The 27669-nt window shown below is 36.7% G+C and overlaps 1 protein-coding gene across 1 annotated transcript in view; it reads left to right on the forward strand.

Moving 5' to 3' along the window:
* DDX1 (DEAD-box helicase 1) overlaps nt 1–27669 on the forward strand; it is a 34657-nt gene that overhangs the window by 3057 nt on the left and 3931 nt on the right. Inside the window, exons 3-20 of the mRNA XM_032430067.1 lie at nt 123–186; nt 1331–1360; nt 1968–2064; nt 3819–3866; nt 6540–6623; nt 6822–6905; nt 7266–7342; nt 8038–8110; nt 9967–10043; nt 10157–10271; nt 10997–11135; nt 15484–15544; nt 19073–19171; nt 20018–20107; nt 20895–21083; nt 21737–21788; nt 23778–23924; nt 27276–27367. Coding sequence (XP_032285958.1) covers nt 123–186; nt 1331–1360; nt 1968–2064; nt 3819–3866; nt 6540–6623; nt 6822–6905; nt 7266–7342; nt 8038–8110; nt 9967–10043; nt 10157–10271; nt 10997–11135; nt 15484–15544; nt 19073–19171; nt 20018–20107; nt 20895–21083; nt 21737–21788; nt 23778–23924; nt 27276–27367 — 1618 coding nt within the window. The remainder of the gene's footprint in view (nt 1–122; nt 187–1330; nt 1361–1967; nt 2065–3818; nt 3867–6539; nt 6624–6821; nt 6906–7265; nt 7343–8037; nt 8111–9966; nt 10044–10156; nt 10272–10996; nt 11136–15483; nt 15545–19072; nt 19172–20017; nt 20108–20894; nt 21084–21736; nt 21789–23777; nt 23925–27275; nt 27368–27669) is intronic.

A 27669-nucleotide genomic window follows, 5' to 3' on the forward strand; every position in this document is an offset into this window, starting at 1 on the left:
GAAAAGATCGGTGCTATTTACCAAATAAAGTTCTCTTTTAGGTTTATAGTTTAACATAACTTATTTAGCATAGGTGCTTCTCTTTTTACTAACTAAAATTCTTCAAAATATGATTCTTTTAGTCTCCCAACTGATATCCAGGCTGAATCTATCCCACTGATCCTAGGAGGCGGTGATGTACTTATGGTATGTTTACATTTGGGGAGGTGTTTGGGAGCTGAGGACACACATTTCTGGGGCTGTTTGTGACCCACTTGAAGAGCTCCATAGGCTTAGAAATGTTATTTTCACCAAATTACTTTTATTCACAAACATTTAGGATACACATACTGTATTCAAAGTAATGAGGCAGAAGTTGTGCGGAACACAAAGGTGAATAAGATGCAGTCTTTACCCTTGAGAAGCTTAAATCCAGTAGCATAGTAAGACAGGTACACAGATAAATGTCTGTCATACAAGGGGCTGTACTTGGGGGAAGTATATTTTGGACAAAGGAAAGATGAAAGAGAAATGCGCTATACGTAGAGAATGTATCAACAACAACAGTGAGTAGGAGAATGCAGGATATGATCCCAGAATAATTCAATTAGATGGTAGCATGAAATGTATGTGTGTGGGGGGGGGAGGTGTATAACTTGAGATAAGATGGGAAGTATATAGTGGGTCAGATTATTTGGGCTCTTTCTCAAGTGTCATGTTAAAGAATTGGTATTTGTTGGAGGGGGGAATCATGGGAAATTTTTAAAAAATTTATTTAGAGAGAGAGAATGCCTGCACGAGCCAGGAGTGGGGGAGGAGCAGAGGGAAAGGGAGAGAGAATCTTAAGCAGACTCCCCCAAGACTGGAGTCCGATGTAGGGGTCCATCCCACAACCCTGAGATCATGACCTGAGCCAAAACAAGGAGTTGGACACTTAACCGACTGAGCCGTCTCAGGTATCCTGGGATCACTGGAAATTTTTAACTGGGGATGTGTTATGTCGTTAGAACTGTGTATTTATGAAGACTGATTTGGTAGCAGTTTGTAGTACAGCTCAGAGATTAGATGCTGCTGGGATCCTTCTGTAGTAATCTAGGTTAGAACGATGAGGGCTTGGATTTGAATGGTAGCAATGGGAAAGGAAAGGGGAAAGCAGATTCTTGAGGGATGGGGGAGAAGTGACAAGATTGGCAGTAGTCACAGTTGACTGAAGAAACCTGAGGAATCTAGAGGCACTGTGAAAATTACAGTAGCCAGTCAAGTCTTAAAGATTTCTCCATGGTGTCATGTTAATTTGACTTTTTTAATTGACAACCTAAATTGTAAACTCAACTATTTTTTTCCCACTTAGGCTGCGGAAACAGGAAGTGGAAAAACTGGTGTAAGTAATAAACTTAAATTGACTTACTTTGTAAGAGTTGATTTTTACAGCAAGTTTGAACAGTAGTTTTTACTTTGAATAGTTAATAAAACAACCTTTTCCAAAATGTAAGGAATTGATTGCTTGCCACTGAGAATGATATTTTAGTTGCCAGCTAATTCTGAAATAAGATGTGCAAGAGTATAGGTTTAAGACTAGTACAGTTTTAAACTGATCTTGGATAAAGAGTTGTATCTTTAGTATTTATATTTATTTCTGAATTTTAATGCAATGGCTCTAGTAATAAAGAGGCTGCACATAGAGGTGGCTCTCCTGTTGGCCTGGACCAGGGAAGCAGTTTGTCAGACTGGACAGTATTTTTCCTCTTTGAGATTGTTCTGAAGGTCCCCATTGTTTATGGTTTTGGGTTATCAGCTGCCTCCTGGTTCCTTCATTTAATCAACTCTCTTGTTATCTTGCTGGTATTTTGAGTTTGGGCAAATGAAATTAGAGTAGCAATCTGGAATATGTAATTATTTAATGTGCATGTGTAACTTTTGTAACACTGACTGTTAAACTGTCATTAATATCTGAATACTCATGTAGAGAACTATTGTTTCTTTGATAGGCTTTCAGTATTCCAGTTATCCAGATAGTTTATGAAACTCTGAAAGACCAACAGGAAGGCAAAAAAGGAAAAACAACAATTAAAACTGGTGCTTCAGGTAAGTTTTGCATATTAATATTTTCCTTTTGTGTAAAAATAGTAATTCTCATTCCTGGCATTGACAGATGGGAGGTGAGAGTGTGCGTTTTTACTGTCAATATTTGGGGGATAGGGCTGTTGGCATTGGGTGCCCTGGAAATCAGGGATGCTAAATGCCATTTACAGCATAAACAGTGAAATATTGTCCCTCCTAAAATACTAATAGTGCTTTCTTTGAGAAAACACTGGCATTTTGGAAATTATATTTAGTTATTTTAATGTTTTTCTTAATACCTTTTACATTTAGTATTAAAGATAAATTGGTACAATGTTTTACAAAAGTATTAAGGATTTTATGAAAAATTGATGGAATAAAAGTCCATGATGGTGGGAAATACTGCCTTCCACAGGGAAAGGAGGCATGCATTGTTTTTCCCTTAAGATAAGAAAGGAGTCCAGGAAGTTAAAATGTAAAGTGTAAATTTTAAAGTGCGTTATGTTTAGTCCTATTTACATGGAGATTGATCCTTTACTAGGATTTTCAGTCCTGTCTATGCCATGGATAATCTTAACATCAATTTCCTCATCTGTAAATTGTGTTGCTTTCATTAAATGGTTCTGAATCCCGTTCTACCTTGAGTAATCTATGGTTTTGTTATATTTTGACAAAATTTGTTCTGTATTTTAAGTCACATTTGTTTCATGGTACAAAACGGGATTGTGACAAAATAGCAAGCTTAAGTGGAATGAACTTGGCATATCAACATTTTTCTTCTCAGTAATTTGAAAGTAACAATGTTGGATCGTTCATAGAATGAACTCATTTGTAAATAAATTGTGAGATAATGGATATGAACTCTTTAGACTATTGGCCTATTCAAAAATAGTTTTAGAACTTGTAACAACTATAAACCATCACTTACGAGAGATGGTGATAAAAGAGAATATTTCCAGAGGAGGATAACCAGAATGGTAGTAGTTTAAGAAACAAGCACAAAAGAGATGACATAATTGTAAAATCATTGAAGGGATCTGGAGAGAAAATAACTGTTCTAGAAAGGACCAGGACTAATTAGAAATAATCTAATGAAGATTTCTGTTTAAGTACTTACTAGTAATTAGATGGAGCCCACAATGAGAGAGAGAACCTCAAGAGTAAGTTACTTCGCCATCAGAGTGTTTAAGCAGGATGGTAGATATCATTTGACCACAAGTAATCTAGAAAAGATTTCTACCTTGGGCAGGAAATTAGGCCTGAAAACATATAGAGTTCTTTAGCTATTACAATTCTTTGGTTATCCATAGACTATTAAGATGTTTTAAAAAAGGAAAATGCTGGTTCTATGCAAGTGAGAAGGGAAAAAAATTGTGACTTTTGAATGTGATATTGACTTATTTAAAGGACTTGCTTTTTTTTAAAAATGATGATTAACTAGATCCTGATATGTTGGTCATTTATTTCAACGTGTTTAGTTACCAAGGCTTCATTTTATCAGTGCCTTCATAGTTACGACAGAGATCAGCTCCATCTCTTACCAAGTGCAGTGAAGCAAGTGAGGAGAAAAGGCTTTAGCCCATAAGGCAGTGATTATTGCCTTTCACTTTCAATTTTGCCTTTAATAAAAAGAGCAAAACGTTTACTCGTATATTCCAAATAATTTGTAAAATCGTATTAAATCTAGAGGAATTAAGGTATCATATAAAATATAAAATATATTTTTTAGAGAATGTTTTTAATTTCGTATGATTGTGTGTGACTTATTTTAATTTTAGTGCTCAACAAATGGCAAATGAACCCATATGATAGAGGATCTGCTTTTGGTAAGTGGATAGATTTTAGCAGCTTATTTGTAAGAAATTTGTTTTTTTAATAATACCTGAGAATACCAAGAAAATTATGAAAAAGAATAGTAAATGAAGATTTAATTTACCAGATACTAGAATATAGTCACTACGTTTAAGTAGTTTAGTAGTGACATAGGAATAGTCAAGTAAGTCATTGGAATATAATGGAAATATGCTGCAGTATATATGATAAGTTAATATGCAGAAAACAACATTTCAGTGGGAAAAAGGATGATTTATTCAGTAAGGGCGCTGGCATAATTGATGCTCCATCTGGAGCAATGTAAAATTAACTTATAATTAGAAACAAATTCTACATGTACTTAGGATTTAAATATACATATATGTATAATTTTTATTTTTTTTAAAGATTTTATTTATTAAAGAGTGAGAGAGAGTGAGAGAGCACAAGCAGGGGGAGGGTTGAAGGAGAAGGAGAAGCAGACTCACTGCTGAGCGGGGAGCCCAACATGGGGCTCGATCCCAGGACCCTGGGATCATGACCTGAGCTGAAGGCAGATGCTTAACCGACTGAGCTACCCAGGTGCCCATATATTTTTATGGGTATTTTTTTTGGTATATTTTATGGGTATTTTTGGTATATTTTATGGGTATTTTTATGGGTATATAATTTAAATATAGAAAACTACATATACAGTTTTGAGGTGGGGGAGTTTTCCTAACCCAAAGAGGAAACTTGGGAATTGTAAAAGATAAGAGGTTTATTTGTATACAATTAAAAAAAAATACGTGGGAAAGATACCACAGAAAAAAGTCAACCGAAAAAAAATAGAGAACACTTGCAATGTTGATGAAATATAAAGAATACTTATAAACTGGTGAGTGGTTCTTGCATAGATAGCAGATTAAGCTACTTATTTTGGTAAGAAAGATCACCAATAATGAAAGTGGGCAGAGGGTACGAATAGGCAGTTCACAGAAGAGCAAATCCAAAAATAACGTTCAAAACATTCAAAAATAACATTTATAAATAGTAGGGAAATGGGAATTAAAGTTACAGTGAGATATTTTTTTATACCCATTTATTGGTAAGAATTGAATAGAGTGATAACCAACCTAACAAATTATTGCCTTTCTGGAAGGCAGTTTAGCATTACCGATTAAAATAAAAATATGTATTTATTTCTGGAAGGTCTAGCCCATTAGAATAAATGTGTCAGTATATAAGGATATACATACAAAGCTGTTTCATACAGCATTATTTGTAATGGTAAAAACTGACAACAAAATGAATGTTATTGCTAAGAGATTGGTTAACACAGATTAGGGTGTATCTGAGGACTACCGTGTAGCCATTACAGAGGATGAATCAGAACTACAGTGTTGACTTGGAGAAATTTTCACCAGGTGTTGGTGAGTAAGAAAAGCAGGATGCAAAGAAATTGAGAGTGGGCATGAGGAATCATGCCCCAACGAGCCAAAAACATCCAAATTGCTGCTCTCCACCATATGACCTCTAATTTATATAAAGTTTATGTCTGTATACGTGCATAAAGAATTTTAAATATAAGAATTTTAAGGATTTGCCATTGCTTGGAGAACCTTTTAAAAAGTTCAAAGTTTTGGGGCACCTGGGTGGCTCAGTCGTTAAGTGTCTGCCTTTGGCTCAGGTCGTGGTCCCAGGGTCCTGGGATCAGGCCCCACATCGGGCTCCCTGCTCGGCGGGAAGCCTGCGTCTCCCTCCCCCACTCTCCCTGCTTGTATTCCCTCTCTCACTGTGTCTCTCTCTGTCAAATAAATAAATAAAATCTTCAAAAAAAACAAAAGTTCAAAGTTTTACAGAATGTAGTACCCATATGAGTAAGAATTTATACTTCGAATAAATTAATTTCTGGTGATGTGTGATGAGATGCTTTTCTTGAAAGTTTGTTTTACATTCAGGTGCTGAATATGGGTTGCAAGCCTGAGCCAGGACAGAAGTTATAGTTTCTTCCCAGTACAGACAAAAGCCATAAGCTTTCCTTAGAGTCAGTAAGCTCTAATAAGCACTGTGACCGACCGTGAGGTAGAATATAGAACATGATTTTTTAGCGTCCTAATATTAGCAAATAACAATGACAGGTTTGTTTATTTGTGCTTTTTCCTGCTTTCTCTTAATGGATATGGATCCATGGATTGGGGAAGAAGCCAGAGACAAGCCAGAGATACTTCCTGTTTTCCTTTTAGTGTAGTATTTGCTTAAGCTCTAATTTAAGCATGAAATCAGCAACAGGTATTGATGAGTGAGTGCTGCATCCCCTCTGAGGATCCATTTCTTTAAAAGACTCTAGAGAATGGTTGTCTAAACACATTTGTGTTGGTGATACAGCTACACTGTCAGTGGGAGTGAGATTAGGTGCTGTGTTGATTACTTTCCAGACTTGATGCAGTAAAATCTTGGCCTAGTTAACAGATAACAGTATAGGAACTAGTCCGCCACATGGCCAAGGCCCCCCAAGGGATTAATAAGGGCGATTACTTGTGGGGAAGATCTTATTACTCAGAAATCAGTAAGTCTCGGTGTTTGGAACGTTGCAACAAGTCAAGTGAAGCAATTATTTTATTGGTGACTGAATGATATTTGTTTCAGGATGCTTAATTTGATATAATCTGTACTGACATGGTTTTTTGTGTTTTTCTCAAATCCAGCAATTGGGTCTGATGGTCTTTGTTGTCAAAGCAGAGAAGTGAAGGAGTGGCATGGATGCAGAGCTACTAAAGGATTAACGAAAGGTATTTAAATAGCATTTTTACCTGTATCAACTTTAAGTAGCTTTAAATCAAGGATCTGAAAAGATTTCTAATGTTATAGAAAGATCGATAGTTCTTCATTTGGAACATACAAATTGTAATTCAGAAATAATGGGAAAGTGGCTACATGGTAAATGATTCATAGGTGTGTATAAATCTCAAAGTATTTTGCCCTTATAGGGAAGCACTACTATGAAGTATCCTGTCATGACCAAGGATTATGCAGAGTTGGGTGGTCTTCCATGCAGGCTTCCTTAGACCTAGGTAAGCATTTCTAAAATAAACTGAATTTACGGATTTATATTTGTGGGTTGTTGACATTTTATTATAGCAGGGAGCAAAATCATAAGCTTAACCACACAAAGTTTATGTTTTCAAGACTTGGAAATAATAAATCTATTTATACCTCACTGTGTTCCAAAAAGATTTGAAGTACTAAAAAAATACATATTATTACAGTGTAAAACAGGAGGAAGAAGGTTAAGAATATGAGTGAAGTCAGAGTACAGTTAGTATGCATCAGTATGTACCACACGATATTGCATAGATGCTTCAAGTTTTTGTAGATTTATAGATTTAGTTTTATATTTACTTTTAACCACATAAACACATTTTAAAATCTAGGTACTGACAAGTTCGGATTTGGCTTTGGTGGAACAGGAAAGAAATCCCATAATAAACAATTTGATAATTATGGAGAGGTAAGTTGCATTATCGACCTAATCGTAGCATTAGTAAGTTTTCTTGTGTACTTAATTTGGTCACTTGTGACATGTCTAGGGGTATAAAAGGGACTCTGAAATTCAAGTGGATTTTCTGAATATTTTCCACAGAAAGTTCAGATTTGGATTTCAGAGAAGAAATGTTACAAAATGAGATAAATATTTTTCTCTTATGCCATTTATTAGCCTCTCTAAAATACATTACTTTGTCTCTGTTTTCACCCATTTTGATTTTTGGCTTTGACTTGAATGCATATGTTCTCTTATTTTTAGTCGTGGTGAATCCAAATGTGGTTTTCTGTCAAGTCTAAATCTATAGTAATGTGGATGAGCCTGAATATCATGTTGACTCTAAAAAGCCTGTCAAGATGCCTCTACTATGATATATGATTTGCTGTAATAGGCATTTTGTTTGTTTTGTTTTTAAAGATTTTACTTTTAAGTAATCTTTACACCCAACGTGGGACTTGAACTCGGAACCCTGAGATCAGGAGTTGTGTGCTGCACTGATTGAGCCACCCAGTTTCCCCAGTAGGGATTTTTAACACCTCCATTAGGGCTTCAAGAAATTATTTTGAAGCACTGACTACTTTTGATGTAGCTGTACGTGAACTTTTAGCTTTAATTTACAATTTTTTTTACTATAAACAGCATTTCACTTTCTACTTTTCTAGGAATTCACTATGCATGATACCATTGGATGTTACCTCGATATAGATAAAGGGCATATCAAATTCTCCAAAAATGGTAAACTTTCAATGGATTGTCTTTTTTTAAATTTTTTTTATTTGACACAGAGAGCGATAGTGAGAGAGAGAGCACAAGCAGGGGGAGTGGCAGGCAGGCAGGCAAAGGGAGAGGGAGAAGCAGGTTCCCCGCGGAGCAAGGAGCCCAATGTGGGGCTTGATCCCAGGACCCTGGGATCATGACCTGAGCTGAAGGCAGCTGCTTAACCGACTGAACCACCCAGGCACTCCTCAATGGATTGTCTTTTTAGAGAAGGTAGATAGCCAATATTTATGATTTATAATTCCCTTACCCTCTTCTTCAGTCCTCCCTCCCTCCCTGCCCTTCTTTTGAACCAGTACTTATTGAGCATTTACTCTGTGCCAGGCACACTGGTAGGTGCTGGAGATAGAGCAGAAGATGGAGTAGACAAACATGTTTCATCTTGTGGCTTACCTCCTGGTGGGGAGAGACAGATGCATAATATGTTAGGTTGGAACAAGTACACTGAAAGGAGTGTAATCAGGGTAAGGGACTGGAGGGTGATAACCGTCTAGGGGTAAGCTACTTTAGACTGGGTGGTCAGAGAAGCCTTCTCTGATAAGGTGCCATTTGAGTAGCAATCTGAATGAGTTGGGTGGGGTGGGCCGTACAGAAATCTTCAAAGAGTATTTCAAGCAGAGGGAGCAGTAAATGCAAAGGCCTTGAGACAAAAGTGTGCTTGAGGTATTTGAGTGACATTAGGAGGCCAGTGGGTCTGGAACACACTAAGCATGGAGCGGGATGGTAGGATGTTAGGTCAGTTGGGGTCGTGAGGCCAGACCATATACAAATTTTCTGAGTGAGATTGGAAGGCATTAGGGTTTTGAGTAGAGAATTGATATGTTCTCTCTTCACGTTCACCGTATATCATGGCTTCTGTGTTAAAAACAGAGTGGCAGGCATGGGAGCAGTAGATAGGGAGCCAGTGGGATGCTGGGGGTTCTATTTGGGGCATATTAAATTTGAGATATTTATTACACATCTAAGTGGTGAAGTCAAGTAAGTGGTTAAATGCGTAAGTCAGGAGGTCAGGGTTGGAGATACAGCTTTGGGAGACATTGGCTTATAGATGATAATTAAACCCAGAGGACTGAATGAGATCACCTAGGGAATGAGAGTAAATAAGGAATAGGAGAGATCTGAGTCCTGGGGTGTTCTTTTGGTTAGAAGTCAGCAAATTGTGGAGAATCTTAGCAGAGGTGAAGGAGGAGGAGAACCAAGAGAGATTGAGGTCCTGTAGTACAGGTGAAGAAAGTATTTGAAGAAGGGAAGAATCAGATTGTATCCAGTGCTGCTGATGGGTGTAGCCTAGAAAGAAAGATCAAGATTAACTACTGGGTTTGGCAAGTGGATATCACTGATGATCTCTGTTTGGTGAGCGTGATGGGTGAATTGGGGGGAGCCTGATTGGGAATCACTTCAATAGAGAATGGGATGAAATGAAATGACACAGTGAAAATGGAAATCAGGGAGTTTTACTACAAACGAGAGAAGAAAAATAGAAGGTAAATAGAGGAAGATGTGGATTCAAGGAGGTTATCTGTGTTTTAATGTTATAGTATGCTTGTATGCCATGGACTATCTTGTGTCTAATGGAAGTGATCAGTATGAAGGGAATGATTGAAAATGTAGAGCAGGTGAAGGGGCACTTGTAGGAGTAAAGTAAGAAAGTGAAGAGTTTGACATTAGGCAATCCAATTTATCCGTGGGAATAGGATGGGAAAGCATGAATGCGGGTAGGTTGGTAGATTTGATGATGTGAACATGTGGATGTTCTTTTCTGATCATTTCACTTTCCTCAATCTCTCTTTTCTTTTTTTTTTTTTTTTTTTTAGGAAAGGACCTTGGTTTGGCATTTGAAATACCACCACATATGAAGAACCAAGCCCTCTTTCCTGCTTGTGTTTTGAAGGTAATCAGAAAAATGATGCTATGATTATGAGCTACTTTGATACGCTTTATTTTGTACTGGTTAGTTTGCTGTTAGGTTAAGAATTTTCATTTTCTCCCTTTATTCCATGCTAGAATGCCGAACTAAAATTTAACTTCGGTGAAGAAGAATTTAAGTTTCCACCAAAAGATGGTTTTGTTGCTCTTTCCAAGGCATCGGATAGTTATGTTGTTAAATCACAGCACACAGGTATTGCTCCTGAGTGGGTAAGAATTGCAAGAATGGGGTACTGGCGAAAACTCCAGTAAGGAGGCTTCTTATAGTGAGTTACACATGCTCCCTGTGCTGGTTTAGTCACACATCTTTACTTAACATGTCAGTAAAATTCAGTTTCAAAACCTAATTCATAAACTCTTGAGTATTTGGTTTCAGTTTAGGCGTTTTGGGGAACTTAATCATGATGATGATATCTAGTATTTATAAAATTGTGCTTATTAAGTGTCATGGCACTGTGTTAAGTTCTTTACATAGATTATTTAATCTTCACAACCCTATAAGGTAGTACTCTTCCCATTTTACAGACAAAGACCTCGAGGAATAGGGACTTGACGTAACTTGCCCAAGGTCACACAGCAAGTAAGTGGTAGAACTGAATTTAAACCCAAGCAGTCGGACTCCAAAGCTCATACTCTACCATTGTGTTGGCTAATCAATTTTAGTTACTTAAAGTAAATACATTTTATAGCTTGTTTACTTTATCACAAGACATATAATCTATTGCAATCATTGCAAGTAAATTTAAAGAAGCTGTAGTTCATTTTAGGAATCTTAGCTTTATTTTGTTTTATGAACATCTATACTTTTTGACAGTTGTTATTGAAAATTTTGATATTGGAATATTTGCGCTCATGCTTTACAACTAAAGGTATGGAGGGGTGATTTGAACATGGTCCACTGGTTTTTATTTTCTTAAGGTAATGCTCAAGTGGCACAAACGAAGTTTCTCCCCAACGCTCCAAAAGCTCTCATCGTCGAGCCCTCCCGAGAGTTAGCTGAACAAACTTTGAATAACGTCAAGCAGTTTAAGAAATATATTGATAATCCTAAATTAAGGTAAAGCTTCCTTTTGTGCTTGAATGCCTTTTTTTTTTTAGGTTTGAGGTGTTTGGAAGAAGAATAAGAAAAAAAAATGAGGTAGAAATTCAGTATGCATACATATGCACAGGTGTGAGTGTGTAACTATTTAACTTTGATATATAGTAGCATTTAGTTTTTATATAAAACTCCTGTTAAGTTTTTTAAATGTTTATTTTGTTTTTGTTTCTCTTTTTTTCTTTTCCTGAGGGAGAGCGACTCCCACGCTGGGATGGGGAGGTGAGGTGGGGGAGGGGCAGTGAGAATCTTAAGCAGGCTTTATTCCCAGCCCAGAGCCAGACAGAGGCTAGATATCACAACCCTGAGATCATGACCTGAGCTGAAATCAAGAGTTGGATGCCACCCAGGCAACCCTAAAACTCTTGTTTGATAAGTTTGTTCAAAAGTAAGTAAACTGAGATTTTTCTTTTCCATGAAATGTAATGGTTTACAAAACAATATCAGTAAGAATTAATTTTTTCTTTTGTATTTTTTAAAGATTTATTTTAGAGCGTGTGCACGTGTGTGGGGGTGGGGGGTGTGGAGGGGCAGAGGAGAGAGGAGAGAGACTCTTAAGCAGACTCCTCCCTGAGCACAGAGCCTGAAGTGGGGCTTAATCCCATGACCCTGAGGTCTGGACCTGAGCCAAAACCAAGAGTTGGAGGCTTAACTGACTGTACCACCCAGGCGCCCCAAAATTAATTTTTTAAAGGGAACATTTCATTCAGTTTAGATCCATCACTTTATTTGTGTAGAAAATATAGCACTGTTTCTAGCATGTTGGTAAACCGTTTGGGGAAGCTGAGTCTAGCCTGTCTCACAGGGATGAGGACTTTCCATTTGGCCTTTCACTGGTCACTACCTAGTTAGAGGGCTCTGGGTACCTTTGAGGGGAGACCGTAAGTTAGGTGATCTTGTGGAGCTCCTTGCTCACTAGCAATCCCTTTTGTTTTGGGGAAGGCCATACTTTATAAACTACTCTGTGGGTTGATTTGCCACTTGATTTTTGTTAATTATGTTTTTTATTGAAACACAATTCTCACACCATAAAAGTCACCATTTAAAGTGTACAATTCAGTGGTTTTTGGCATAGTCCGGTTGTACCAGCATCACCACTGTGTGATTTCAGAAACTTGGAATTGTTGACATCACGCAGGACCATCTTTTTAATACTGATCTTTCTTACAAGTTAAACTTACTCAGGGATAAATGATACTTGATGCAATTTTTCCAGTAAAATAATTCTTAATTTTGTTTTGAGGATTGATGCATGTCACTCATTTGGGAACTATTTGAATACCTACTATGTGTGAAGTCTTAGGCTCAGGATCAGGGCCATAACAATGAGAAAGTCTTTGCTTTCACAGAATTAAGTGTGGGAGTGTGGGGATTGTGTGAAAGAGAGAGAAACAATGGAATAAATGGGATAAAATGCCTTGGGGATATGATAGGGAAAGTCACTGTTGGAGGACACAGCCAGGGCATCTGCTTGTGTAAGGGACTTGGAATTCTTCATAAGAGAGTGTTTTTTGGAAGAATGTAAGATGCTAATATGAATGGATTTTTATGCTATAATTATGTGTAAAGATTAACATGCTTATGGACAGGGACTGGAAGGGAAGATGAATAATAAAATCAATTTATTTGTTAAGAAAGTAAAATTGTGGTTTACTCATTTTGGTATTCTGTACAAATGAGCCTTCCTTGAAAACCCAGCTCAAGTCCTAGTCTGTGAAGCTAACCTGGCTGTACCAGCCCAGTCCTTCCTCCCTCCTTGGATACCACTGACTGTGTATGCCTCACCTTAATCCTTATACACTGTCACATGTTAGTGTTCCTTGTTTTAAGTATGCATAGCTTTGCTCATCCCAGCTTAGTTTTACAATCCTTAAGTCAAGGGCTGTTCTTTTATATTCCTCAAGCCTACAGTGCTTTGCACACAAGCATAGATTGGGGTGTGTGTATCTTCTGCTAAATTCATAGGGATAAATGTATCTGATGAGGAAAGTGGATAAGATTATTGTAGCAGAAGAAATGATAGATTTAAGGACCATAGTTTCTAAACCTGGGAACTTAGGGACCTTATTTAAAGATATAAATTATTTATTGTTCTTCTCTTGGATATACTGAATCAGAATTTCCAGGGAATACGAATTAGAATTTTTTGTTTTCTTAAGAATGGCAACTCTTCCAGGTGATTCTTACCTAGATAATCTGGCATCTAGTATTACCAGATTTAGGAAATGTAATGGCTCTAGAGTGGTAGGTGGTTAGGGAATATGCCAAGATAATGGACATTCATAGGTGAGAAAGCACTTTGTGTTGTGTATTTCTCCTATCTAAATTGTTCAAGATGAAGATAGGAAACCATAAAGCCAATTCTTAATCAGTCGTAGTGTTATAAGACTCAGTGTTACAGTCATCTACTTTCTTAGTGTGTTCTAGGATTTTTTAAAAGATTGATCATTAAGAATAAAATTAATAAAGGAAGATACATGGTAGATATTTCTGATTGAAAGTTATCTGGCTGTATCAGGAAATAATTTTGCCTGCTTTATAAGAAGGAGACAATCTTTTGGTAAATAGCTTTAGTGAGGTCTAATTCACATACCATACAATCCACTCTTTAAAGTGTTCAGGTTGCTTTTAGTTTTTATTATATTCACAGAGTCATACAGCTATCAACAAAACCAATTTTTAAACTTTTTCCTCACCCTCAAAGGAAACACTGTACCTGTTAACAGCCATTTGGTTTCCTCTTGACCTTTCCATGTCAAGGCAGCCACCAATATATTTTCTGTCTGTAGATTTGCCTATTTTGGACATTTTACATAAATGGGATTGGGTGATACATGCTTTTTTGTGACTGGCCTCTCTCACTTAGCATGATGTTGTCAGGGTTCAGTGTGGATCTGTGCTTAGTTCTTTTTTATTGCCAAAAAGTATCCCATTTATATGCATGCACCATGTTTTTGCTTATGCATCCATTAGTTGATGGACATTTGGGTTGTTACCACTTTTTGGCTACTGTGTTGTGAACATTAGTGTGCAAGTTTTTGTGTGGACATCATTTTCATTTCTTCTGGATATATACCTAGTAGTGGAATTGCTGGCTCATATAGTAGCTTCATGTTCAATGTTTTCAGGAACCGCCCAACTGTGTTCTAAAGTGACAACACCATATTACATTCCTACTAGTTTTGTGTGAGGGTTCCAGTTTCTCCAAATCCTCATCAACACTTATCTCTCATTTTGACTGTAGCCATCCTAATGGGTGTGAAGTAGTATCTTATTATGGTTTTGATTTGCATTTCCCTAATAGCTAATGATGTTGAACATCTTTTCTTATGCTTATTGGCCATTTGTAATGTCCACATTCTTTGCCCATTTTTCAATTGGGTTGTCTTTTTGTTGAGTTGTGAGAGTTCTTTATATATTCTGGTACCCATGTAATATTATTTATTAGATACAGGATTTGCAAATATTTTCACTCTCTTGATAGTGTCTTTGAAGTACAAAAGTTTTTAATATTGATGAAGTCCAATTTTTTTTTCATTTGTTGCTTTTGTTTTTGGTGTTGTGTGTGATGAGACTTTGCCTAACACAAAGTCATGAAAATTTCCCCTATGTTTTCTTCTAAGAGTTTTATAGGTTTATGTCTTATAATTGCACCTTAATTCATTTTGAGTTAATTTTTCTGTGTAGTGTAAAGAAGAGGTTTGACTTCAGTCTTTCGCATGTGCGTATCCATTTGTTCCAGCGCCACTGGTGAAAAGACTGTTCTTCCCCCCCCAGAGTGGCCTTGGCATAAGGTGATCTTTCTTAACCTAAACGTTAAAAAAAAAAAAAAATTATAAGGAATGAGAAAAATTCAAACAGTACAAAAGAATATCCTGTGAAAAATAAGTCTTTCACCCTAGTTTTTAGTTACCCTACTTGGAGGCAAGTTTTAAAAATTGGTATTTATATATTCTTTCAGAGATATTTTATACACATACAACCACAGCTGTCCAAGAAGGTATAGATTGAAAGCAGATTTTGGAGCCCCAGCAATTAACCTAGTACAGGAGGACATGGAGACAAACGAGAACTGGCATCCTCTGGGTTCTGAGCTTTCGCGTGCTCCTTGGCACGTCGGCCTGCTCTAGCATTTATGTGGCTGCTGGAAATGAAGTGCTCGCTTTCCACCCTTCTGCAGCCTTTTGTTGTAGATTCTTTCTCACCTAACTCAACCTTCATTTCCACTTAAGAGAAATGGATAGAATAAATCAAACGATAAAGGAAGCTTTAATCTTTTTCTATGTTATCATTATGGTATTTATTTCAGGGAGCTTCTGATAATTGGAGGTGTTGCAGCGCGGGATCAGCTCTCTGTTTTGGATAATGGGGTAAGTTGTACTTTTAATTTTTAAGAGGTTACATTCTGAGTTGTCATTTTGGCAGTGTAGTTCTGTTGTGTTTCAAGAAAAATCAAGTGAGGCTGAAATTAGAACAAGATCAAAACAAAATTTGTTCAAAAACATGTTGCAAGTATGTCTTTTCTTTTCCCAAGAGTATACATCACAGTAGTCACTTCCAAACCCCTCATGCAAAATTCAGCATATGTGATTTTTTTTTTTTTTTTTTTTTGGTTTACCTTTTGATCACTTGGAGATTTTCTTCTTGCTTTCTCATGAATTAAGAGTCCTTTCTTTTGGGGATAATGGAAAAAGAAGAAACTGGAGTTAGGAGTAGAAATGGAAATCAAGTGGATTGCAGAGAATATAGATGTTTTGGCAGTGACCCAAGGGAAGGATGAAAAGTGATAAACTGTGGTTTCAGGAGGAGGGAAATGAGTGCAGATATGGGTCAGGGGAGTCTTACAGAGGGTGCTTGAAGGCATGCAGTTACAAAGGACAAAGCTAGGACCAGGATCCTCATTACTGGGGAATATTCTTAACTGGGCCCATCAATTCTGTGAAGCTAGATATAGAAATGACTTCATAAAATATTTCATATGTATGAAATAACTTGCCTGTTTCAAATTTCTCTTCCATTTCCTTTCCTAAATATTTTATCATTTAATCTAACCCACCTGATACTGAATCATAGCAAGGAAATATGTCCACTTCCTTCAGTTCCATTGGTGCCCTGTCAAATGAAATTTTATGCCGTATGGTTTAGATTGACCTGGTGTGACATATTAAAAGCAAAGAATCCTATTACTGTACTTGTTAATACTATTTTAAGATAGTAATATTGCTTTGATAAGTTCTTATTTGCTGTGCTATATATTTTAGTGGTTGTAAGGGATTTAATGTTCATTCCCATTCTTGGCTCCTCAAACCCAAATCCATTTTCCTCATAAGTTATTAAGCTTCTTAACTCCTCTATTTTCCAGCTGTGGAGGTTTTAGGGAATTCTATATGCTTCTCTCAGTCATATCTAAAATTTGGTACTGGCTAAATCCAATGGCAGTGTTATTCTGTGGCTTTCTTGACAGGATTCAGTTCCATTCTACTTAGGGAACTAATATGTTCTCTTTCTGCTCTTTCCATCTGTGTTCTCTCCGCCTTTGATCTCCCATCATCCTCTGGCTCAGCCGTCGTCTTATGTTATGTCTTGTGCTGGGCTCGAAGTCAGCTTTGGAGTGAGAGAGTAGAACTATGTAATTTTTACAGTTTTAAGAAGTTGCACAATTATGCACCATGTGCAGTTGAGGCCTAGAGGAGTAGTTGGTGCCATTATACAGGTTTTTCCAATTTATCCTTTTTTAAACCTGAGAGACCCAGTGTCTATATTTCACATAAAGTGAGTTTTCACACTGACTTTAGCTGCTGAAATTGAGAGTGGAAACTCACATGTGGGTTGGAATCCTTTAGTAAAGAGATGTTACACACAGAACCAGAATGTTTTGTTCATTGCTATGTACAGCACCTGTCGTCACAGTGCTTGGCACGTAGTTGGTTCTTAATACATTAAACAGGCCTTATCTTCATATTTTCAAGCAATATTCTCTATAATGAATTGAGACTTCCTTATAGTTATCAGTACAAATGAAATAGTCGCTTCAGAAAAGTCTTTCATTTTTCGTGGGAATATAAATGCGTCATATTGGTTCGAATCAAAAGTCTGTTCAGTGCAGTATTCTGCTTTTTCAAGGGGTGGGATATTGAAGTAATGATACTACAGTGATAAATTTGTTAGGAGAAAGTTATGTTTTTAGGCTACAGTGGAGAAAACAATTAAGAATAGAAGTGAGTTTTCAGGCCGTTTAATAGAGTAGAAGTTTTGTTTTGAATTGCCTAATTTATTGAATGATTTTATATAATATCTTATTTGTGCTCACACACACTCATCCTTATGTACACTTTAACCAACTGAGCCACCAGGTGTCCCATTATGTACACTTTAAAAATAACTTACCTTAGGGCACCTGGGTGGCTCAGTTGGCTAAGCAACTGCGTTCGGCTAAGGTCATGATCCTGGAGTCCTGGGATCGAGTCCTACATCGGGCTCCCTGCTCAGCGGGGAGCCTGCTTCTCCCTCTGACCCTCTCCCCTTTCATGCTGTTTCTCGCTCTCTCAAATAAATAAATAAATAAATAAAATCTTAAAAAAAAAATAATAACTTACCTTAATAATAACCACCTGGGTGGCTCAGTCGTTAAGCATCTGCCTTCGGCTCGGGTCATGATCCCAGGGTCCTGGGATCTAGCCCCACATCGGGCTCCCTGCCCCGCAGGAAGCCTGCTTCTCCCTCTCCCACTCCCCCTGCTTGTGTTCCCTCTCTAGCTGTGTCTCTCTCTGTCAAATAAATAAATAAAATCTTAAAAAAAAAAAAAGTTAAATAAAACTTGTTCTTTTTTTTTTTTTTTTTTTTTTTTTAATGAGACACAGAGAGCATGAGAGGGAGGAGGGTCAGAGGGAGAAGCAGACTCCCCGCTGAGCAGGGAGCCCGATGCGGGACTCGATCCTGGGACTCCAGGATCATGACCTGAGCCGAAGGCAGTCGCTTAACCAACTGAGCCACCCAGGCGCCCAATAAAACTTGTTCTTGAGTTAGACCTTTTCTCATGTTTGGACTGAGTTTGAAATCCCAGTTTGGGTACTTACGAGCTATATCATTTAAGTTCTTGTGATTTTAGTATTCTAAACTTCAGGTTCCTCATTTAAAAATAGGACTAATTGGGGCACCTGGGTGGCTGAGTCAGTGAAGCATCCGACTCTTGATCTCAGGTCAGGTGTTGCTCTCAGGGTCATGAGCTCAAGCCCCGCGTTGGGCTCCACACTGGGCTTGGAGCCTACTTAAAAAAAGGGAATAACAATAGTGTTTTCTTTAGTGGTCATGAGATGATACAGTACTTGTAAAACATTAGCACAGTGCCTGTTCATTATAAGCACTTGACAAGTAGTAATGTATTCCGAGGTAGTCAGATCATCACCGTTATCAACTATAACTACATTTATCAAGCACCTGGCATACTAGGCATCAGGTGATTTATGTATCTCATCTCTCAGTTGTCACAACTGTCTTGCAATGCCAAAGGTGTTGCCCATTTCAAAAAAGAGAAAGTTGAAACTAGAAGAGGTGAACGAAGTTGAGGTCACACAGCTGGGTAATGGTGGACCTGGGATTTGAATCCTGGTTTGATTTCAGAGTTCCCATAAATTCACTCAGAAAATACAAGTTTTATATATTAGACTGTCTGTAACAGTTAAGAATGTCAAAATCAGTTACCAAAATCTTCACATTAATTCCAAACCAAATACAGGTTTGGTAATAGGGCATTATCTAGAGCTCCTGTCCTGAGAATTTCGAGCTGACTGCTTCAGTATGCATGTTTTCACTGTAAGTAAACCACTGTTGGTTGCTGTTTTACGGTGATCATAATAGTGCTTTGGTTTTCATTAGGTGCTTCTTTTGATATTTTTCAGGTAGATATAGTCGTTGGCACTCCAGGAAGACTAGATGATTTGGTGTCAACTGGAAAACTGAACTTATCCCAAGTTAGATTCCTGGTCCTGGATGAAGCTGTATGTTGAAATATAGTTATGCTTTAAAAAAAAAATGTTTGCTTATGTTTTTGGAGATAAAAATATGTTAAAATGATGAAAAAAAACACAATTCAGTCATGATCCCAATACCTAGAAATAATCATTATTACCAGTTTGGTATATTTTCATCCACTCCTTGTATTTATATAAATACTATTTTATGTGGTAAATCAAGGTATGTGAATCTCAGAAACCTTTTTTTTTTCCTTAATAAAGTATCATAAGTATTTCATGTCCTTATTTGTGAACAATTTTTAAAGGCTGTCTAGTGCTCTGTTATATGGATACTTCATGGTTTATTTAACCCCTCTTGTGACTAGATATATTGATTTGTTTTTTACTCCAAATAGCTATCTTTGTCGGTGCATAGATTATTTTACACATTACAATTATTTTTTCATGTCATAGTTGCGTAATGTGAACTCTAAGGACATTAATGTCTTGGAGCCTCTTGAGATGTACTTCCAAAGTATTTTCAATATGAATTGAGGTGGTTTTTTAGCACTGAGGATTTTTGTTTTCATTTGTTCATATTAAAATCATGTGCTTAAGGATATATGGTAGGAGCAATATCTCTCATATTCATTCTAGAATACTGGAGTATAGTTTTTGGATTGGTTATTGTCAGCTTTTTCATATTTTAGTCACATGGAGTTTAAAGTTGAATTTATAACTTGTCTTTATCTGATAGGAAATAATCATTTTGAGAATATGGGGATATGTGTGTTTATGAATTCATTTCCATTATCTTTCTACATTTGATTTACAAAAGAAAGATTCAGGTATTGATTAAAAAATGTATGCTTTTCTTTGCTTCTCATTCAGGATGGGCTTCTTTCTCAAGGTTACTCTGATTTTATAAATAGGATTCACAATCAGATTCCTCAGATTACCTCTGATGGGAAAAGACTTCAGGTATGAAATGATGGATGCGTCTTAAAATACATGTGGACAATTGTTATGTGTTAATGCTTATTTTGTTTTGTTTTATATTTTGTTTGTGTCTTCTGATTTAAGTTAACTGCTGTATAAAACATTTTCTTTATTACTTGAGTAAATAGTACACACAAAGAAACAGTCTTAAAAGCTGCTTGTAGAAATGAAGGAGAAGGGAACTTGAGGAAATTAGGTGTCACAGAAGATGATAAGTAAAAAATTCTTAGTTGTTTTTTTCTACAGAGCATTTAGAGTTTATATTCCAGACTGTGAGTACTGCTTCCTGTTTGAGGGGGCAGTATCTTGAGCTGTTGAAAAACAGTTGTTTTCTTTGTAATATTTCTTAAAATATTACTCTTATTTTTCTCATCCTTCTTTCCTAGGAAGAATTTGAGAGGTAGAAGAGGCTTTAAGGGGGAGAGAAGGGAATTAATAGTAACTTAAGATTTTAGATCTTCAGAAACCTCTTCATCTTAGTCTTTGTAGGACCTTGTGGAATCGATGGCATGGTTTCTGTGTGGCAGTGAGGGGACTCGGTGTGAGCGAGGGGACTTGGTGTGAGCGAGGGGACTCACTGTGAGTGAGGGGACCATAGTTCAGAGAGATTAACCAGCCCAAAGTCACGCCACTAGTTGCTACTGCAGGGTCAGGTATTAAACTCATCTGTAGATTCCGGATTAACAGACTTTGGACCGCACATTAGTATTCATACGGTAGAATTATTATTGTAAAAGAAAAGTTGATCTAAATTTTTTTTTCCTCTTAGGTGATTGTTTGCTCTGCTACTTTGCACTCTTTTGATGTGAAGAAGCTATCTGAGAAGATAATGCATTTTCCCACATGGGTTGATTTAAAAGGAGAAGACTCCGTTCCGGACACTGTACACCATGTTGTTGTCCCAGTGAATCCCAAAACTGACAGACTCTGGGAAAGGCTTGGGAAAAACCACATTAGAGTGAGTACTTTACACTGTTAACATTTGTGGAGAATAAAACTTTCATAAACTAGCTTAACCTGCTTAAGTGATGCTTATAGCCAGATATTGTACCTAAGAAAAGAGAAGTCCAGCACATTGACCAGAAAAGTTTAGGCCTTGAGAGCACAGAATAAGTGATGGGCTTTTATTTTTTTCTCTGTAAGAGTTACTTTTAACGATCATCTTCCTTGATGTAATTTTTATAAATGAGTAGGATTATGTGTATACATATCTAATTTCAGACACAATGATTGCTATTTTTAACAATATTTTAGTGTCCTCTTGAGGTTCCTTATTTTCCTAAAAATCAATTTCATGTGTCCATCTGTCTTTTTTCCCCCCACTGTTCTTAGATTTACCTTTATAAAATAAAGGTGTGTTATAGTAAATATACAACATTCTAAAAGCCACCTTTGCATTTTTATTATTACACTTAAAATTGATTAGCTTTAGATCCACAGTTAATAAAGGGTTTTCTAAATCTGAAGAATGGTTTTGCCTATATACTCTAAAGATGTAGGTCTGAAATGCAGTCCAAAGTTAGATACATTTTTCCCTTTAAAAAAAAAAAATCTGTTTGGAATCCTTACTTAGCCACTTGCTACCCCTTTTTTATCCTTTTCTTTTGATAGACTGATGATGTACATGCAAAAGATAACACAAGACCTGGTGCTAATAGTCCGGGTAAGTTGAATGAATGAACAAATAAATGAATGAATGAATGAATGGATGAGTGAATTAATGAATAAATGGTGTTGAAAGATTTTAAAAATGAATTGGTTTGTCTTACTGAATTTATGCCCCATTTGCATGAAGGATTTGAGGTGACGTACAAAATTAGAACAGGAAATCTGAAAATAAAAGCAATAAAAATAATAAGGAAATGGGGGAAATGGCTGATACCAGTGAACTTAAGAGCAATATTAATCACTGAATTTCAGATGTTAGTCTGCTGGCATCTAAGTCACAAATATTTTGGATTTGGGAATTCTTATTTGTTGTAGGCTATCAGCATATTTCTCTGGTAGCAGATTTTATATTGGTCCTGAATTCCAGGAGAAATGTCACGTAGATTCTTCATTGAGAGAATTAAGTAACAAAGGAAAATGTCTTTAGCTTACAACTTTGTGAAAGATACAGAAATTATCTTGAAATATTTTATCTATTTTTTTTTTTTAAAGATTTTATTTATTTGAGAGAGAGAGAGAATGAGAGAGAGAGGACGAGAGGGGGGGCGGGTCAGAGGGAGAAGCAGACTCCCCGCCGAGCAGGGAGCCTGATGTGGGACTTGATCCCGGGACTCCAGGATCATGACCTGAGCCGAAGGCAGTCGCTTAACCAACTGAGCCACCCAGGCACCCTATTTTATCTATTCTTTTTGTGTGTGGTAAAGTATACCTAACACAAAATTTCCCATTTTAACCATTTTCAAGTGGATCAAGTTCAGTGGCATGAAGTACATTCCTACTTTGCATCCATTGCCACCATCCATCTCCAGGACTTTTTCATCCTCCTAAACTGAGTATCATTAAATCATTAAATATTTATCAGTTTTTTTAAAAAGCTGAACATTTAATTCAATGAAGATACTTTTGTGCAGAGCAGAGACCGTTTGTATCAGGTGCATAATATTTTAAAGATCTATGAAGGTACATTGTTTTGCAAGGATAGTGCTTATAGAACCTAGAGTAGATCTCAGACCCATTAGGCTGCATGTTTGATGTCAGATGTCTCGGGTGGATCATTGGGAAGGGTGAGACTGCACTTGCTTCACGGTTGGATTCATGGGTAGATTTATGACAAGTATCCGAAAGGTGAATTTTCTAAAATCTTGATTAAATAGAGTCCCTTTGAATTCAGTTTTATGTGCAGTTCCAAATTTATAAAGTGCTTGCTCAACTAGCCTTATTGTTAGAGAAGGGCAGAGATGCTGATGGTTCAAAATAGTGTATTCTCCCACTGTTGGAGAATGCATTTTATAAAATAAAGATTGTTACTTCGTATATTTTTTCCTGTAAATGTTTTACTTAAGTTTATACAACAATTAGATATGACTAGAGAGACTTTAGAAATATGGTGGGTTACAGAATTAAAATTTCACATTAGATAGTTGGTAACTGTAGCGCAACTTCCTACTGAAACAGAGATGGGGGGTGGGGTGATGGCTAAGAAATGACTTAGTTTGATGTACAGTTTTTATTCTGTAGAGTGATGTGAACTTTCTGTTGTTAGATTGATTTAAAAAGTACATTAATTATTTTTAAAAGGGGTTAAAATAATTGAGTAGACATTTATTGAGCAGTTAGGGAAGTTAATGCAAGGCAGAATATGATTAGTTGTCCATGAGAGGTAGAAACAGTTTTGTTGTAGGTATGAAGTTCTGTTTACTTGTGTGTTTGTATGTCTGTTTTCCCTCATAAGAAGTATGGTTATAGGTCTTTTGGTGCCCCCTAAACTGGCACAAATGTACATTAACAGAAATAGGAACAAATGAGTGAATGGATATTTTCTCACCATTTCATCCTGTCTTAATCTTACTTTTGTCTATAATACTTATATTAAAACAGAGTGTTTTAGGTGAGTTAAGCAGTAAGTCTATGACTGTATTTGTGTGTGTTTATAACAATTTTACATTGGAATTCTTTTTCCGTTTTTGTTGTTATGGTATTCAAGAGATGTGGTCTGAAGCTATTAAAATCCTGAAGGGGGAGTATGCTGTCCGGGCAATCAAGGAACACAAGATGGATCAAGCAATTATTTTCTGTAGAACCAAAATTGACTGTGACAACTTGGAGCAATATTTTATGCAACAAGGAGGAGGTAATGTTTCCTCACTTAAAATAAATTGTGTTTATTTCCTCATTTAATAGATTATTAGTCTCATGTTGTTGCGGCCTAGAATGCATGCACAGAATTTAAAATAGTGATGTTGCATTGTAAGTATCTGTGCTCATCTAGTACTTTTTCATAGGATGAGCCCCAGGAAAACAGTGAGGGCTTTCCAGTTTCAGTAGAGTGTTCTGAGGCCCTGCTGTCATTTGGAAGAAGGGTAATGTTATTGATTAATGTTAAAATTTCAAGTATAATCATTAAATAATAGAATGTATATCTTCTAAACCAATAAATGAGGAAAAAACGATCTTAAAAAGGCTAAGAAAGCAAGAGGAAAAATAATAAGAAAAAGCAGAATGGTTAGAAATTACAGAGTAAGATGGCTGGTGGAAAAATCTGAGTACATGAGTAAACACTATATATCAGTGGACTGAAGTCCTCGGTTAAAAGGCATAGATGGTTAGACTGCTATATACTATTTACAAGAAACATACTTAAAACCTGAGGACATGGACAGATCGAAAGGGCTGAAAAAGTATATCAGCTAAACTACTAATCAAAAGAAAGTCGGTCTAGCTATATTAACAAGAGATGCAGTAGAATTTAAGATAAAAATATTAACTAGAAACAAAGGTCACTATATAATCAAATAGTTAACCTACAATGAATATATGATGATTCTAATGTTATGCTCCTTATAACATGAAATAAATAAACCAACATGAAGGGATGCTCAGCATGCTCAGTCGTTAGGGAAATGCAAAGTCACAATGTAATACCATTGTACACTCATTGTAATGGCTGGATTAAAAATACAACGCCAGATTTTGGTGAGGATGTGGAACAACTGGAGCACTCATACTAATTGCTGCACAGCCACGTCGGTAAGAGGTCTTACATTTTTAAATAAAATTAACATTGCTATCTTATGGCTTAGTAATTCAACTCCTGAATATTTACTCAAGATAAGTAAAATTTATCCCAGATTTATTGACAAAAGCTATGGGCAAGAATGGTCATAGCAGCTTTATTTATTATAGCCCCAAACTGAAAATATACCAGGTGGCCGTCAGTAGGGGAATGGCTTAAATCAGATGTGAAGTATTTTCAGTGGAATACTGCTCAGTGATACAAAGGAATGGAGTCAACAGCTGTGGGTGAATTTCAGACAACTTGCAGAATGAATGATTTCTTACACAAGCCTATATTCTGTATGATTCCATTTGTGTGAAGTTCTAGAAGAGTCAATTAATCTGTAAGGGGAAGAAACCCACAACAGTGGTTTTTCCCCAGCAGAATGGAAGTGGGGTTAACTGGGAAAGGGCATGAGGGTACTTTGTGGAGTGACATTCATATTCTCTTATCTTGACAGGGCTTTGGGCCGCATAGGTGCATGCATTTGTCAAAACTCAGCAGATAGACACTTAAGATTTGTACATTTCCTTGTATGTAACTTTCACCTCGAAGGAAAGTCATAAAACCTAAACAAATAACTGCATCTCTAGTTAATGAGATGCATGCTGAACTGTGTACAGCTACTTGCAATTTACCTTGAAATGCATCAAAAATACAAAAATGAATTCATAGGAAAAAGGGCTAGATAGACAGTAAAGGAAATACAGTAAATGTTAATGGTATAATCTAGGATGTGAAAATATAGCTATCTACTTTTAGAATTCTTTCATTGTTGCTGTGTTTGAAAGTACATATATATATATATATATATATATATATATAAAGCAAAATATATAAAGCAAAAATTGACAGATGTACAAGGTAACAGATAAATCCTGCTTTCATAATGGGGAGAACTCTTTTTTTTTTTTTTTTTTTTTAATATATTTTTTTTTTTATTTGACAGAGAGAGACACAGTGAGAGAGGGAACACAAGCAGGGGGAGTGGGAGAGGGAGAAGCAGGCTTCCCGCCAAGCAGGGAGCCCGATGCGGGGCTCGATCCCAGGACCCCGGGATCATGACCTGAGCCGAAGGCAGATGCTTAACGACTGAGCCACTCAGGCGCCCATAATGGGGAGAACTCTTAACACATCTCTTTTTGTAATTGGTGTACATCAGGGAGCCAGAAAACTCAAAACATTTTAAAAAGTTGGAACAAATGGTCATATGAAGAACAGGTTATATTGTTAATTACAGTGAACTGTTTAGTACCTTTTTTTTTCCCCCAAGTCATAGCAAACAGACTTGCTTGGTTGTTTTAGTTATAGCAGCTGTTTTGTAATACTTCTTCCTGTCCATGTTGGTTTTGAATGGAGGATTTGATTATTTGGTAAGAAATGCCATTGCTCAAGCAGTAATATTCCTTAGTTCTTTTCACCTTCCTTCCCTAAGTATTCTGGGTACCTTTGTCTAAAAACCAAATTTCCAAAACCAAAATAACACAATATATACCAGAATTTCAGAGGTTTAAGAAAGGGAATTAAGGATCCCTCCCTTCTCTATACACAGCTCAACTGGGGAGTAGGAGTGTGTTTGTGATATTTTCCTAAACCACTTGAATTCAGAATGCAATAAGACCTAAGCTGTAGGCCTCTGGAAGTTCTGATTAGCTATTATTTCTCCTCTGCAATAATTAGTTCTTGTGTTAGTCATTTTGGGTGGGTAGGTTTCATAATATATTTTTCCTTGAATTCTGAAGTAATTTTATTGAACCTAAACTTTACTGTGGAGAGTAGTTACGGCATAATTGTTACTCTGTGCTCATAATGGAGCCTACAGGTTCTGTTGTGCTCTAGAAGGCTGTTTACCCTTACTTTGGTCTGGACTGGACTGCTTTTTGTTACTGTATCTACTTGAGCTTCTTTTTTAGGATTGGCTACCACTGCATCTGCCTTTCCATCCTACCAGTTTGCTTCTAATCTGCTTTGGCCAGGGTACCTCCCGAGGAGGGTAGGCTTGTGGGTGTGGCTTTTAGTAAGGGCATGAACTTCATAATGCCTATTTTGGTTCTTCCAAGATAGATCTCTCTTGTCTACATTTTTTGGTTCTTTGCTTTATATGGGATAGGAGAGGTTCCTGGTATACATGTGTGTTTTCCTTTTAGTAACACATCTTAATTGGCATACTGTTCTGTCTACTTCTGCAGATCAGGAAAAGTGACTTAAAAATATCCTTCAAAGCAAATAGTTTTAATGCTCATGGAGTTTATTTTAATGGCATTTCACCTATGACAGAAATTGTGTTAACCATGGTTTATGGCAGATTGGGGAACAGATTTCTGTAGAATTATATGGCACCATTGTAGTCTGAATGCTGTTGGTTTTTTGACGTAGTCTTTGGTGTAATATTTTCCAAGGTTAACTGTTTAATGTGCTTTTCACCAGGACCTGATAAAAAAGGACACCAGTTCTCATGTGTTTGTCTTCATGGGGACAGAAAGCCTCATGAAAGGAAGCAAAACTTGGAAAGATTTAAGGTAGTGCTATTTAGTTGATTGTATTTCCTTAATAATTAAGAGGGGACTCATAGCCAATTTTAATCAGTTCCAGTTAATATTATTAAAGCCGTTCTTGTCCTAGAAATTTTAAAAGATTTTTACCCTGTTGGAATATCCTTGCCATGACAGGGCTTAGTCATCTTTAGCAGTCAATAGTAAATTAATATATTCTCTGCACAACACTGCTGTGATAAGAATTTTCAACTTGAGTTTTAGTTAAATTCTTTCAGGTAGATATTTTTAGGAGAAGCATCACGGGATAGTTAAACTGTGTCTGTGAG

The sequence above is a fragment of the Phoca vitulina genome, unplaced genomic scaffold, assembly GCF_004348235.1.
Source record: "Phoca vitulina isolate PV1807 unplaced genomic scaffold, GSC_HSeal_1.0 scaffold42, whole genome shotgun sequence".
Lineage (NCBI taxonomy): Eukaryota > Metazoa > Chordata > Mammalia > Carnivora > Phocidae > Phoca > Phoca vitulina.